We start from the raw sequence: 16,197 nt of genomic DNA on the forward strand, positions 1-16,197 counted from the left end.
ACCTAGTGGATTTCGAGAGGCTTCTTCCTACATCTAGACCTTGGATTATGGTGATCAGATCTTCAGATTAAATTTTTTTATCTTTGTCCTCGAGCACTAGCCGAAATCAAACTATTATGTTAAAAATTCATTCTCAATCAGTTTTTATCTTTATTTCTCGGTCAAATTTAGTTTTGATCCTATATGATTTTGTTACTTTTTTATGATACTTCTAAGATGCATACTCTAACCCAAAGAGCATATATGTGTTTATCTTTTATCCAATGAGAGATATCTCCTTTAATGAAAGACATAAGTACCATCAAGTTAGAGTTTGAATTTGAAAAAAGGTATATAAGACACTATAGGTTCTTGGGTTTGAAACTTTCAATTGAGTTCCTGTTACATACTCTCCTTAATAAGCTAAGCATTAAGAAACAAATAGAATACAAAAACTCCTTTGGCCCTCCAAGCCTCACAGACCTGACAATATTAAAATGAAATCCAATCCAAATGGGAGGGCTATATAGTAACCCATTTGATGTCATTCAAAATTGAGAATCTTTTATAAGTGGGGCCCACAACATTACAGGCTGTCTCAAGGCTGAGAGAGTCTACATTATGTTGAGAATCCCAATGGATGGGTAGGGATAAAGAAGGAAAGTAACAGGAAACATGCAGACAAGAGTAGTCCCTTGAAATTTCATTAGATTGGATTTGGCATCCCATTGGACCCTCCAAGCTCCAGGCTTCAAAGCTTTAGCCATTTGTGACTCTTCTCATTATAAATTGAGATCAGTCAAATACATGTCAAAGTGCATTAAAATCAGTGTGCTTTGGATATGACCCCAGAATTGCACCAGTTACTTTAAAAGCTATGCACAATTCATGAATGATGGGTTTTTCTCCCTCTATGGTCAAGGAAGGTTTTTTAATTTTTTTCTCCTGCCATTGCTGTTGAGTGAAAAAATTGCAGAGAAATATTACCTTATGCTCAGAATAAAGGGAAGATGGAAGGAAAAGGAAAGGCATCCTCACCTTTATCTTTTTCTTGTTGTAGAAACATCCCATCTAAGTTAGAAATGTTGAGTGTGAATAGTGGATGTCTTGAAGTTTGTCATTACTTATTCATCTCATTAAGATCCAACTCTTTGAAGTCCAACATGACAAAAATATAATGGCAAAATTGCTTTTAAATATGACTTTTCTAAATGAGTTAATATTATCATTTGGCTTTTTAATTTTGACAAAGGGCAAAAAGAATATTATTACATATCGAACCTTAACAACTTCCTAACACCATTATAAGTGAAGGGGCAATAGAAGTTTCATAAATAGTAGGTTTCGATTAATAATTAAACTATAGTACAAAAGAACATCAATAATCATCCCATGATAAATTAAGTGAAATTGACAATTGGTGAAAAAGTAAGGATTGCTTAGTTGGCATAAGACGAAAATATTATAAAACAATATGAGATAAAAAATACGAATCTTCTTGAAGACAAAAAACAAAGCCCTGCTCCCCTCTCCACCCTCCCCCCGCGGTGGCATCACCCCCTTCCCTCAGGATTAGTCAAGATTATGCCAAAGCTGGTCTGGCAACCTCAAATGAGAAGAAAAAAGCAATTACTAAATTTTTGAACTTAAGAGACAATATTAACAATCCATGAATTTTTTTTTTTTTTTTCTACCAACTTTTTTTTCCCTTCAATAAAACAAACCGTGAATTTTATACCATAAAGCATGGGCCTTTAATTATTCGTGAGATGATTACATAGTACATATAACTTTATAGAGCAATCAAATCTAATCTCCTTGGATTCGCTTTGTCTTTCACATTGTGGCTTATCTTATATGTGCCACAAATAAACAATGATTATAAGCTCAAAAAGAAGAAAATGGGAACTTACTTTGATGTAAGCCTGGTAAGGTAAGCTCTGATTCCAATAACTGAACAATAAACAGAATCATTTTATTTTTAAATTTAATTTAATTAAAAAAAAATTCGAGTGGGCCTTGGTTTGTGAGCATGGGTATCTGAAGGGCAGTTAATTAAGCAATTAGAAATTTAGAATGTCTTTGCGATGGGCCCACCATGCACCCCTGTTTCAAATGCCATCCTTCTTTCACATTTTCCATTCTCTCTGTTTTTTGGTTTACACCTCTTTTGGCCTTTTGCATTCAAAGACTCAAAATAATGTAAACCGACACTCATTAAATAGTGTATGTACAATAATGGCTTTTATGGATCTGACATGGTCCATGGTCTGAACCGTTTTCTACAAGCTGGCTCACCTTGGTTTTGCTTGTCCTTTGGTCATCCCTGTAAATGCTGATCAGGATTTCAGGAGATAACATGAAGATTTGAGAATGCTTTGCAAACCCAAAGCTTATTCTGAGAATGTATATCAAATACACAAATTTATGGGTACAACACTACTACAGATGAGAAAACATATTCAGTGTTTAGGGAATGTGCCAAAACAGGGTAAAGAATGTATGAATGTCATTTAACATCAAAGTTGTTCATTAAACATTATCCGAAGGAGATCCAGGGATTTATTCAGCGAGGCTTTTGGAGGCAATCTCTTTGCTCGCCCGATAGTCCAAGAACACAGCCTGCAATGTCCGACAACGGCGCTGAAGTAATGAATCTATCGGCACCACTGCTTTAAAAGTCAGTGTGGTTTACTTACTCCCAACAAAAAGCTTTAGAAGCTTTCTTAGCTGTTTATAAGCCACGACCAATAAAAATGGAGCCGAGCTGGTTCCCTACCCAGACATTAAACAGAGAATTGTCAAATAATCTTTCATTATGAAAAAGAAAAGTCTTAGAAAGGTGTCAGCAGGTGCGCAGAAATGGAAGCTGGAACAATCTTCTCCAGTATTTAGGCACTAGATGCAAGAATTCAGACCTGTATCTTTAGCACATCTCAACAGTTTGTTATGGGTGGTCAAATTCCACTGTTAAGGCTGGTGGCTTGAACCCCTAGTGCCCACAGCATCTTGTACTTGTCAAGACTCTTGAATGCCAGTCTGCTTGCTAAGTGCTACAAATCATAGACAAGGAGCTGTATTTTCCACAGATGCTATCAAGTTGCATCTCTTCCTTCAAACACATTATCGAAACAGTATTTACAATCAAGTATGCAAAAACACATGGCTCTGTTTGGTTGCAAAGGGGTGCAAATATTTTCACTAGGAGTGAAATATATTTTTCTGAAAAAATAATTTTGGGAGTTTCATTGCAAGGAACTCTCAAATAATAGCTCTTCCTTCCCACTTCTCTTTCAACAAACAGTCTCTCAAGTGTTTCAGGTGGATGACGGGCAAAAGTTGGTAGACCAACTCAATATTTTAGCCACTTCTCAAAACCTCATGGACATGCAGTAAGTCAAATTTGGCTAAAACTTGAGGTGTTGTAGACAACATATACACAACATTTGGGACTTGTTCTCTTTTTATAGGGAGAAAAGAAAGAACATTGCAACATACTAACATCTAATGTCAGTAAGCTATATAGTTTGGAACATTAAATCAACCAGGCCATGATTCCAAATCTGTGTCTATGTCCATGTAAAACTTGTGACTCTGAAACACTTCTTTGTCCCCAGAACAATTGTCTGGGAAAATTCACGTATTCAGAGCAAGAGAAAGTGAATGCAAGTAGATGTTCATGAAGTCAATTCATTTAATTAAACCAAATGTTGTGGGGCAGCGCATAGAGCAAAGACTTCAATAAGCTACATAGATTTGTTGATACTTACAAAATACTGGTGTCCTTTCGCAGATCATCGGAGGTACAGGTTGATCAGACATGCCAGTTGTTCTCCAACGATGACATTTTGTTTTTGGTAGGAGATGAGAAACTGGATAAATACTAAGTTTCATATCAGCCTCAGCATTGCAAAGTTTCACTAAATGTGTCATAATTTCAGGCATGAAACAACACCTTTTGCAGCTCTACAAACACACTACCATGGTGCGACCACCATGAGAGTACCAAAACCACGAACACTGGGCACTAGATGGCAAGCCACCTTTATCCAATCCCTTTGCTCAGCACCAGAACCTCCCCAACCAATTGATTAATACACAATTGTGATTATCCCTCTTAGGAGATGGGACTCCAGTTCATATCCTTACTTCTTCCATCATCTTCAAGGCCAGGATCAGCAGTGAAATCCTACAAATCCCAGCTCGCCTTCATATGCCTTGATTACCTCAGGGGCTTTCTGCTCATATTTAGTGACATACCTCTTCTCAAAAATGGGTTTACTACAGTTTAGCACTGGAATTACATACAAATTCTTCTTTACGAGGCCCTTGGACATAAGAACTTGCAACACCGAACACCTTGGAATGATTCTCCTTTCCAAACTTAGCATGAAAAGGTTTGGACACTTTGCGACATCGGACGGCTTTAAATGTAGGACATTCAGAAAAAAATCCATTAGTTTCCTGAGCTTCTCCTCTGAAGTGAGCATGAGTGCTGGCTGTACCTTAAAAGCCGAAAGAAACTCAATCTCAGACCAACCAAAGCTCATACACACCTCCCTTTTCTTTTCCCACTTATGTTTACTCATCGCCGAGATAGAGCAAATGGCTAGGATAAAAGAACGACGGTTGGGATTTAAACCCATCTCGTGCACCATTGCAGCAACATCCTTAAACCGTGAAGCACTCAGAGTAAGTGGCTTGGAATGGATAAGAATCATCTTTGAGATATTCGAATCAGGTACACCATAACTTCGCAAGGTGGCAATGTTGGGTTCCAAATTTTTCTTAATGTTACAATCAACGATGCTACTGCATTGCTTAAGAGCACTGACAAGGTTCTCGTTGGTGTGTATGAAGGTCTTGAAGAAATCAAAGGTTGGGATTATTTTCTTCTGCAAGCTTCTAAGTAGGATGAATCTGTTTGAGGAGACGAAGTTAGCAAGGTCAGGTTTTGTAAAGCCCAGAGATTTGAAGAAGTCGAACTTAGGTTTAAGGGTTTTGACGGGATCTGCGAGAAGCAGCCGTGGATTCTTCTTTAATAGATTAGCAATGTGGGTGTTGGTGAACCCATTTGCTCGTAAGAGCTCAATGACAGAGTCCGGTCTCTCTACGGTCAAGATGCGAATCTCCTCTGCAATTGAAGTGGCGGTTTTCAAGGGCAATCCACATGAATGTGCAAGGTAAGAGATGGTGAGGGTTTTATCGTCTATAGAGTCCAAGGGTCCAGAGTTTGATTCTGCTGATGATGATATTGTTCCAATAAAAACAAGTCTGCTAGTTGAATCTACAGCTTTTGTCCTAAGCAGAGAATTGCAGAAAACACGCAACATCGATCGAAAAGTATGAAAATCGATAGAAACTTAACGAAGCTTACCAAAACCCAGAAGCAATTCGGATTGGCAGTGGGTTCTTGCGTCAATGCTCCCTCTTCAGCATAAAAATTCGTTCTTTCGTAGCCTGTATGAAACCCTGAAAATAAAAAACCCTTTGTGTCTAGCGGGGGAATTTTGTAACACCAACGGAGAACAAGAGGTCCAACCCGAAAAAGGAACCGCCATTTTCCGGTCCGCCCCAACTCTGTGTTTCTCCCAGATCCCTCAGGACTTCCATTGACATTCCTACCCCTGAAGTGCCCAACTAATCAAATCAACCCCCCCTCCCCCAAGGCTCAGGTAGTTTTTATTATTCATTTTCAATCTTACCCCACATCCTAAAGAAAGATGGAGGAGAGAAAAAGAAAAAATACTTACTGGTTGAAGAATCAAAATCATGTAAAAGATGCATAAATGAAAGAAAAAAAGGTTATAATGAACGATAAAAGAAGATTGAAATGAATTGAACAAACAATAATCGTTCAGGGGTATTCTTGTTACTTTGTAAAAATTAACTTGCTTACATCATCACTTAAAAGATGATTTCTTAGTAATAGGAAACGTCATTGATATATTTTTATAAGGGATTTAGAGATAAATTGAGTAACTTTAGGACTAAAATTAATTTTAGAAGATAACTCAAAGGTGAGACTGAGACTGAGACTGAAAATTTTCTTTTCAAATTTTTTGGGTAAAGCTTCATTGCTTCAAGGAACTAGTTTTCTTACAAACAGCCATTCAAGTTAAAGAGCCTGCCATGTGCAATATGCATAGATGAAATTTTGCGAAGAAATGAATATTTAAGATTTTTCATTCATATACTAAATTGCATATCAAAATTCGAGTTTGTCAAGTGATAGATTTACCCGAGAGCATTTCCTAGGCTTTTTCTCTGGAAGCCAAGAAATTAAAGGAGTTGAGTTTGAAGGGAGAAGTAAACACATAAATCAATATTGTGTCTTTTGGGATTTTATCATTTTACATTCAAAAGCAGCGGAAGGAAACAAGGCTTCAGAATTACAAGCATCTGAAAGCCAAGAGGAAGTTAATGGCAAGCTGGTTCTCCCTGTAGAGGGAGCAGCCTTCCTGGCTAAAGAGTGCTAATTGATTACACTCTCTAAGACAAGAAGCAAAAGAACAAGACAAGAAATAAGAAGATAAATGGGAGATTGGGCAGCAAAAGCACACCAAAGGCTGAGAGTGATTATTCAGCATTGTTATAACCTGTTGAGTCACTCTCAACTATGATATGGTCCACCCCTTCAGCAGCTGTATTGAACTGGAAAGACACTGAGACACCAAAGATAGGATCCCATGTATCCTTTCAAAACACAAAACCCAGGCCTCCATTTCTTCCACGACTGGCAGCATCTGAGTTCAATTTTAACATTCCTTTGGTGGTGCTGACCATCCCATATTTGATCTCTCAACCGCAGGCTCTTGGATGACATTAAGAGAGTAACTTGGAAGGCTTCAGAGGAAGTTGATGAATTCTTGAGAGCCTTCTGAAGTATATATCCATTGGAGAGAGATCCACACTTTCAAAGATAAGTTGGTTCCGAGATTGCCAAATCTCCCAACATATGAATGCTGCTGTACTTCTAATTTATCCCCAAGTTTCCATAAAACAAGAGAGAGATATCAGAATGTGAAACATTAAAACCCAAGGGGGGGAAAACCATAGGGCTCTAGCCAAAGTACAATCCAACAGCAAATGTTCGATGGACGTTGAACTCCTCTGCCTCCCCACACCTGAACTTTACACTTAGTTGTGCCTCGAGAAAATTGAACTGACAAATTTAATTGCTTGATGATAAGGAAATGGTGAAGCTGAAGTGCATAATCTGATCATTGGACCATGAAATACTGAAACCACTACTTTTAAGGCGTAAATGATAAGCCCCCACCCAATCCAACCCTTTGCTCCACACTATAAGCTCACAATCACTAGACAAATACGAGATAGTGATCCATTTGTTCCTACCACCATAAAAGATCTATTTGTTTTTCCACTCCTTCAGTTCCTCTAAATCTTCAACACCAGTGTCAATGGTCAAATCCTACAAATCCCATCTCACCTCGATATGCCTTGACCACCTCAGGAGCTTTCTCCTCATATCTAGTAACAAACCTTCTATCAAAAAGCTTCTTATTACAAGATAGCACTGAAGTCATATTCAAGTCCTTCTTAATAAGACCCTTGTTAATCAAAACTTGCAGAACGGAACACCTCGGAATTATTCTCCTTTCTAGACTAAGCAAAAAAAGGTTTGGGCATTTTGCGACATCTGATGACTTCAAATGCAGGACGTTCACAAAGAAATCCATTAATTTTCTTATCTTCTTCTCTGAAGTGAGCATGACCATTGGCTGTACCTTAAAAGCTGAAAGAAATTCATCCTCAGACCAACCAAAGCTCATTAATGCCTCCCTCTTCTTTTCCCAGTTCTGTTTACTCATGACAGACGCAGTGCAAATAGCTAGGATGAATGAACGACTGCTGGGATCAAAACCCATTTTGGTCACCATTGCAACAACCTCCTCAAAATGCGGAACTCTCAGAGTCAGTGGTTTGGATTGGGTGATAATCAGCTTCGAAATGTTGGATTCTGGTACACCGTAACCTCGCAAAGTCACAATTTTGGGTTCCAAACTTTTCTTGATGTTACAAGAAATGATCTGGCTGCAATGCTTGAGAGCACAGATAAGGTTCTCGTTGGTATGGACGAAGGTTTTGAGGAAATTTAAGATTGGGATTATCTGATTTTGCAAGCTTCTTAACAGGATGGAATGGTTTGTGGTGAGGAACTTAACAAGGTCAGAACTTGAAAATCCCAGAGATTGAAAGAACTGGATCTTGGGTTTAAGGGTTTTGACTGGATCGGCGAACAACAGCAGTGGATGCTTTGTTATCATATTTGCGATGTGGGCGTTGCTGAATCCATTTGTTCGAAACAACTCTATGACAGAATCCGATCTCCCCGTGGTCTCGATGCGGATCTTCTGTGCTAGTGAAGTGGCAGTTTTGAAAGGCAATCCACATGAATTCATGAGGTAAGTTACAGTGAGATTATTTTGGTCTATGTTGACCAAGTTTCCAGATATTGATTCTGAAGATGATGATATTGTACGAAGAACAAGAGCATGGCCACGCGTAGAATCCTTAGGTTTTGTTATTAGCAGAGCTTTGCACAGAAAACGAAACATTGATCCGAAAAGGATCCGAAAAGAAGGAAAGGATAATCTTCTGAGAATCTTCGAACTCGATAAGAAAACTTACCAGACAACCAGACACCCAGGTGCAGATCGCATTCGCGGTGGTTTCCGGCGTCAATTTCTCCTTCCGAACAAGATTTTGTTTCGTAACCCTAAAGGCGAAGTCACACTCGGAAAGCGGGAAAGCAAGGGTTAATAACACAAATCTCCGAAATTAAAGCAACACAAAGGCTTACCAAAGTTTTTCGTTTCAGACCATGTTGTTGCTCTTTGGTTGAACAACTGCAAACCCCTTCAAGGGATTCTGGATTTTCTCCTTGTTAATTAGCATACAAGTTTTGTACTCACGAAACTCATGACCCCCTTACTCTGTCTCAAAATTACAGATAGGTCCACTCTGTTGAGTCAATGACTGGAATTCAAATTTACCTTGATCAAATGAATTCCACTTACAAATGATCCTATTTTCGAAGTCAATCATAAACACTGTGGTGGGTGAAAGCATCAGATTGAAAATGAAATAAAAAAAATCTATAGATCTTATGTGGAACTCAATCAAAAGTTGCTACTAAGTTATAGATGAGAATTTACAAAGGAGTATGAGACTGGTGAATTATTGGAAACTGTTCAGGCATGAACTGGTTCTCCATATTAGGGTTTTTCATCCACGGATTAGGGCTTTCTATCCAAGCGATTAATAAAAGGTTAGAAGTCAACCTTGGTTTTCAAATGGAGCAGCCAATTCTTAAATTCATATTTCAGAAGTTCTGGAAATGATTTTACTGGTTTTGCAGGAGTTGTTGTCTCACATTTTGCTGTTGGAGATGGATGAATGCCATGATCGGGTGGCATGAGGATGAAGGACAAACAACTTAAAATTGAATCCCACAAAAGGCAAAAGTCAAATTGTAAAGGAACAAACCTCAACAGAAATTTCAACCACACGCTAACCCTTTTCAAGGGATTATAGATCTCCCTCAATAGCTGTAGATACAAGCAGCTCTTAAAAAGGTTGGGGGTAGAATTCAAGATTGTAAGTAATCCTTCAAGAATCCCTCCTTCTTTAGCTAACTTTACTGGCATTCAAGAGAACCTAGCTCGCTCCTGCTTCTTGTTTCCTCGAGCTGTACTATTTTGTTATCTTCTTCAAAGAAATCTGTAAGAGGGGAAGGGAAATGGTGGAATGGAGGTCATTAAGTTGCAAGTGCTCAAAGGAAAAGGCCCTTTTTTCGGTTAAATTGCAAAGGCCATAATAGCCCATATGCATGAAAGTGTACAAACATAAAAGCCAGCACAAAGCAATAACACAAAATTTGCACAGGTAAGAGCTTTTCCTGGTTCAACCCTGCATAGACAGCATACGATTCGTGTATGTTGACCCACCTCTGATGGTAAATAAGTAAAACAGTTATCCATGTTGAGAAATATAACTTCATCACATTTGATTTTGAGGGCACATGTTGCATAGACAATCAATGTATATTAACCAATTTCTAAAGTGCACTGGAACATTGAACCAAGCTCTTCAGATCACCGATGCTCTTTGCAGTCAGATCTAACTACAATTTGATGCAGGGAGAAGAGCCATTCTGAGCACTGCTGCTTCACACCTTGAATAGGTGAACACATCGCCCCAGGGCATGACAAAGCTTTCAAGAGCCAGCCTCTGGGGTCTCTCAAAACCATTCCAAATCCACCATGTTTTTTCCCTCAGGGTGAGGAAGTGTCACGGTTGACTGTAAAAATGCCCATTATCGGTGGTTGCCACTCCATTGAAGGTTGTGAAGGTGTGTAACTTGCACTACAGAGCCCCAATGTGGAATAAAATTCATTAAAAGCACACTCAGCTGCAGAATCACATACGCTGGTATCCACATTAATAGTCTTGAAAATCTGCTCATTTCAAGCTCTCCAAATGTACCAACAGAAAGGGCGCCAAATAGACGACAGTCCTGCAACCATTTTTACCATAAAAGACAAGTCATGCAACCATGAAGTGAGGGAGAATTCAATGCAGTAAAAGGTATCAGAAAGAGGAGTAACCGAACCATACTGCTCTCACAAACTGGCACTAAGAAGCAAATGGTTTATGGTTTTGTTCGAGCCTCCATAGTGGACACAGCTGAGTTCTGTTGGAACTTTGTGCTTCCCTTGCAACGTTTAAAATAGACAAATCTGAAATATTATATTATGCATATCCTAAAATAGATAATCAACTATGCCACAGTATAAACTTTCCTCAACCGCCTGCATGCCTCAAGCAATGAATTCTTGATACTTACAAGAAGGTAGTTGTCCACTTTGAAACCTGAGGAAATTTCATTCGATATAAAGATGCTATCTTTCCCCCTAGCAATGACAAACTAGGCAAATGGTGGGTTTCATGTCAGCCTTAGGATTGCAGGTTCCGTTAAACTGTCAAAAAATTACAGGCATAAACATCATCATTTGCTGCTGTAGAACCATTCTACCATAGTAGAAAGCACCATGAAATACTGAAACTACCACTGCTAAGGCATAAATAATAAGCCCCCTTCCATCCAAACCTTTGCTCCACACCATAAGCTCTCAACCATTAGACAAATTCACGGAAGGGATCAACCTGTTTTTGGACTCCTTCAGTTCATTTACTTAACTATTCCAAATCTCAAGTGTCAATGGTCAAACCCGACAAATCCCATCTCACCTACATATGCCTTGACCACCTCAGGGACTTTCCCCTCATATCTAGTAACAAACTTTCTATCAAAACGCTTCTTATTACAAGATAGCACTGAACTCAAGTTCATGTCCTTCTTAATAAGACCCTTGGATATCAGAACTTGCAGAACTGAACACCTCAGAATGATTCTCTTTTCTAAACTAAGTAAGAAGAGGTTTGGGCATTTTGCGACATCTGATGGCTTCAAATGCAAGATATTCACAAAGAAATCCATTAATTTTCTAAGCTTCTTCTCTGATGTGAGCATGACCATTGGCTGTACCTTAAAAGCTGAAAGAAACTCATCCTCAGACCAACCAAAGCTCATTAATACCTCCTTTTTCCTTTCCCAGTTCTGTTTTGTCATCACAGACGCAGAACAAATTGCTAGGACAAATGAACGACTATTGGAATCAAAACCCATTTTGTTCACCATTGCAACAACCTCCTCAAAACGCCAAGCACTCAGAGTCAGTGGCTTGGGTTGGATGATGATCATCTTCGAGATATTGGAATCTGGTACACCATAACTTCGCAAAGTTGCAATTTTGGGCTCCAAAGTTTTCTTGATGTTACAAGCAACGATCTGGCTACAATGCTTGAGAGCACAGATTAGGTTCTCCTTGGTATGGACGAAGGTTTTGAGGAAATTTAAGGTTGGGATTATCCGATTTTGTAAGCTTCTGAACAGGATAGTTTGGTTTGACGAGAGAAACTTAACTAGGTCAGTTCTTGAAAACCCCAGAGATTGAAAGAACTCAATCTTAGGTTTAAGGGTTTTGACGGGATCGGCGAAAAGCAGCTTAGGGTATTTCGTTATTAGGGTAGCTATTTGGGTCTTGGTGAATCCATAACTTCGGAAGAGCTCAATGACAGAGTCCGGTCCCTTTGTGGTCTCGATGCAGATCTTCTGTGCTGTTGAAGCAGCAGATTTGGGAGGCAATCCACATGAACTCACGAGGTAAGAAATGGTGAGATTTTTTTGGTCAATGGAGCCCAAGGTTCCTGACGTTGATTCAGTAGATGATATTGTTCGAAGAAAGAGAATATGACAATTCGTAAAATCTTTAGCTTTTGTTGAAACCAGAGATTTGCAGAAAAAACGAAACATTGCTCGAAAAGAATACTCTTACGAATCTTCAGACTTGTGCGAAACTTACCAGAAATGCAAAATCGCAAGTAGTTACCGGCGTCAATTTTCTCCAGCTTTCCAAGATTTCTTCACCGTATCAGAAACAGGTCGAAGCACAGTAAATTTATTTAATAAACCGGGGCAAAACCAGGAGAAAAAAAAAATCGACCCTATTGGCCAGACCGGTCCAATAATCTGGACATAAGTACCGCCCGGTTTGGTTCAATGTTTCTATTATGTTGCATTTTTTTTTGGTAAACTATAAGGGCCAGTTTGGTTATACAGATTTCAAATCTCTAGATTCATAAATCTAAGAATTATACCTGTTTGATTGTAAAAATCTTTATATTCATGAAATCTAGAGATTCACATTTTTACACTAAAAACATGAATCTGTAGATTTATGTCAAAAAAGCTATACATTTGCACATTCACAAAAATCACGTTGATCAAATAGGTTTTTAGGATAAATCCATAGATTTCATTCTACAACCAAACATCTAATTTTATAAATTATAACTCCATAAATTTGAAATCTATAGATTTGAAATCTCTAGACTCATGTAACCAAACAGGCCCTAAAACAATTGAAATTAACATACTATTACTATATATAGACCTAAGCCTCCAATCAATTGCATCTATTAGCATGAAAAGTAAAAAAGACTCGATCCCCTGCTCCCACTGCTCCTCTACACTTAAAAAATTGTCTTAAAGATGAGTTGTGAAACAATAAAGTTGGATGTAGGAGAAGTAGATGATCCAAATCCTGAAATTAGATGCACACTTATTGTTAAGTATTGCAGTTAGATGAAGAAATCATCACTAAATAAATATTTTAAATATCAAAATTATCCTTCCTTTCAAGTCTTTTTATAATACCAATTTTACCCTTTTCTATCATGTCAAAAGACAAGATTCCTTAAAAAAAACTATTCAGTTTACTTTTTCACCCCCATTAAATCATACAACCATGTTTTAGAATTTTGTAGAAAAACTCTCTTCACCCCTTTGTTCTCACCTCACTTCAAATTCTTTCAAACAAGCAATACCTAAAAATTGTAACTTGCTCCTTTAAATTTAAACCATGCAAAAGTTTACAAACTAGATTAAAGTATGTATGATCAAAATGTTGTTTTGAGACCCAAATATCCTTGGTGATGTGAAAAATGCTCCATGGAAATAGCTGACCAAGCCTTGTTGATTACATTGAACAATCCCCAAATTATCTCCCTCAAGAATCAACTTAGGTATATGCAGATCAACACCCATTGAGAGTCCCCTTCTAACTGCTAAACATTCTGCTATTAGAGAATTTTGCTGTCCACTGTATTCATTAAGAAAGAATCATGTGGCCTTTTTCATCACTTCCTAAGCCACCAAATCCAGATGAATTCAGCTCTGAAAAGTGTGATCCATCTACATTGGTTTTTATCCATCCGTGAGGGGTTGGCTGCCACTTGATCAATCTTTTCTCAACATTGGAGGATTGTGCTTTGTCTTCTCCTTTTGAATTCCACAGTAAGTTAACCAGCCCAGTGAATCAGTAGCCTTGGATCTTTGCTTGGCTTACCAAATAAGGTACTTGTAAAGTTAATCTATAGAACCCACAGTAACATCAATTGTAATAGCAGCAGATAAGAGGGAATTACCCTTACGAGTCATTTCAAAAGTGATGTCTTCAGTCTGCTGTTGAATTGATTGGGACGAGTTCCACTGAACTCCTTGGATTGGTTTCCAAGGAATTTTTTGAGAATGCACAATTGAGGAAGACATGTTCTAGCTCAATTCAAACTTGAGAGCAAAAGTGGACAGCAATCATACAAAGAGCAGCCTTTCTTTCTCAGGACATACCCCACAGGGAATCTACCATGTAACAACTTCTTAAAAGCAATTGATCATTAGACGTTTAGTCATTTAATTCTTTCCTTTTCTTCTTTTATTTCAACTACGTTTTGAATCATATCTCGATATGGTGAAGTATCAATGAATCTACAGATGCCTTTAAAGGAAAATATCTACAAATTCTGAAGATCTTTAAAAAAGGGAAATGGCGCAGAATCCAACATACCAACATCCAAAAATCATCAAGCTTTTATTTGGAGATGAAAATTAAGTCAATTATCAGCCCCTACTTCAAAAAACAAAAAATTGTGAAAGCCCCAAGAACAGAATTCTTGAAAACTCACAAGAAGTTTTACTTGTCTATTTGGTCATCAATGGAGGAGGATGACACTTCAATTGATCAAATATGCCAGCTGGTCTCATGGCGATAACAAACGGGAAATATACTGGGTGGGTGTTTCAGATCAGCCTTAACAATGACAACATAAACAAGTTGGCAAATGTATGATTGTCATCAATCTGTCCTGTGGCTCCTTGATTTGATACATTTACTATACTCTTTCATCATTTTCAGCACCAATGTCAACTGTCAAATCCCAAAATTCCCATCTCACCTTTGTATGCCTTGATTACCTCAGGGACTTCCTCCTTATATCTAGTAACAAACCTCTTGTCAAAATTCTTTGTAGCAGTAAGTACGGCTGCCAATACATTCACATCCTTCTCAAGGCCCCTGGACATCAAAATTTGCAGCACTGTACACCTCGGAATGATTCTCTTTTCCAAACTCAGTAGAAAAGTGTTAGGGTATCTCGCAACAACTGAAGGCTTCAAACGCATATTGTTCAAAAAGAAATTCATAATATTCGTGAGCTTTTCCTCTGAACTGAGCATTACCATAGGCTGTAACTTGAAGGCCGATAGAATTTCATCATCGGAGAATCCAAAGCTTCGAAAGACCTCCCTTTTCCTTTCCCACTTCATTTTTCTCAGCACCGATATAATATAGATGGCTATAAAGAATGTGGAACGGTTGGGATCAAAACCCATATCTTTTACCACTTCAGCAGCATCCTTCAACTTGGAAACACTCAGCATCAGTACCTTGGGTTGGGAGATGATGATACTCGAAATCCTGGAATTGAATACATCGAAACTTCGCAACGTTGCAACGTTAGGCTCCAAATATCTCTTAATGCTCTGGCCATTTCGTTTGGGAGCAGCGATGAGATTCTTGTCAGCGTGGATGAAGGTTCTAAGGAAATTTAAGGCCGGGATTATTCGCTTTTGCAAGCTTGCCCATAGGACATTTGGTTGAAGACAGATGAATCTAGCAATGTCAGGTCTTGAAAAGCCCACAGATTGAAAGAACTCAAGCTTAGGTTTAAGGGTTTTGACGGGATTGGAGAATAGCAGCCGCGGGTATGTCCTTATTACGGTAGTTATTTGGGTGTCGGTGAATCCGTAAGTTCGGAAGAGCTCAATGACAGAGTCCGGTCCCTTCGTGGTCTCGATGCAGATCTTCTGTGCCGTTGAAGCAGCAGATTTGGGAGGCAACCCACATGAACTCACGAGATAAGAGATGGTGAAATTTTTTTGGTCTATGGTGCCCAAGGTTTGTGACGCTGATACAGTAGAAGATATTGTTCGAAGAAAGAGAACATGGCAATTCATAAAATCTTTATCTTTTATTGTAACCAGAGATTTGCAGAAAAAACGCAACATTGATCGAAAAGAATACTCTTACGAATCTTCAGACCTGTGCGAAACTCACCAGAAATGCAAAATCGCCAGCGGTTCCCGGCAATTTTCTCCTGTTTAGTGCTTACCTACATTTCCTTCCCCCAATTCACTGTTAGGCTCCTAGATTCCCTCCCCGATGTCAAAGCTGTCGTGTCAGCTACAGGTCGGAGCATCGTAAATTTATCTGGAAAACCGGGGCAAAACCA

At 38.6% G+C, this 16,197-nt stretch overlaps 4 protein-coding genes across 4 annotated transcripts; all 4 read right to left on the minus strand.

Moving 5' to 3' along the window:
* Window positions 1-4,154: 4,154 nt before the first annotated feature.
* Window positions 4,155-5,312, minus strand: LOC149006365 (uncharacterized). The gene has a single exon (XM_089165400.1). It carries the CDS (start codon window positions 5,310-5,312, stop codon window positions 4,155-4,157), a length of 1,158 nt encoding a protein of 385 aa, XP_089021526.1.
* A 381-nt stretch (window positions 5,313-5,693) lies between these two features.
* On the minus strand, window positions 5,694-12,489 carry LOC149006366 (uncharacterized). Its single transcript, XM_089166314.1, has 2 exons — window positions 12,432-12,489; window positions 5,694-10,522 (listed from the first exon to the last, which is right to left on the minus strand). Exon 2 carries the CDS (start codon window positions 8,559-8,561, stop codon window positions 7,401-7,403), a length of 1,161 nt encoding a protein of 386 aa, XP_089022440.1. The 5' UTR covers window positions 8,562-10,522; window positions 12,432-12,489; the 3' UTR covers window positions 5,694-7,400.
* LOC149006367 (uncharacterized) lies at window positions 11,225-12,382 on the minus strand. Its single transcript, XM_089165402.1, has one exon. It carries the CDS (start codon window positions 12,380-12,382, stop codon window positions 11,225-11,227), a length of 1,158 nt encoding a protein of 385 aa, XP_089021528.1.
* Window positions 12,490-13,269: 780 nt separating the features above from the next.
* LOC149006368 (uncharacterized) lies at window positions 13,270-16,092 on the minus strand. Its single transcript, XM_089166006.1, has one exon. It carries the CDS (start codon window positions 15,971-15,973, stop codon window positions 14,831-14,833), a length of 1,143 nt encoding a protein of 380 aa, XP_089022132.1. The 5' UTR covers window positions 15,974-16,092; the 3' UTR covers window positions 13,270-14,830.
* Window positions 16,093-16,197: the final 105 nt, after the last annotated feature.

Source organism: Hakea prostrata, chromosome 8, assembly GCF_041222555.1.
Source record: "Hakea prostrata isolate BN-2017 chromosome 8, UWA_Hpros_2, whole genome shotgun sequence".
NCBI lineage: Eukaryota > Viridiplantae > Streptophyta > Magnoliopsida > Proteales > Proteaceae > Hakea > Hakea prostrata.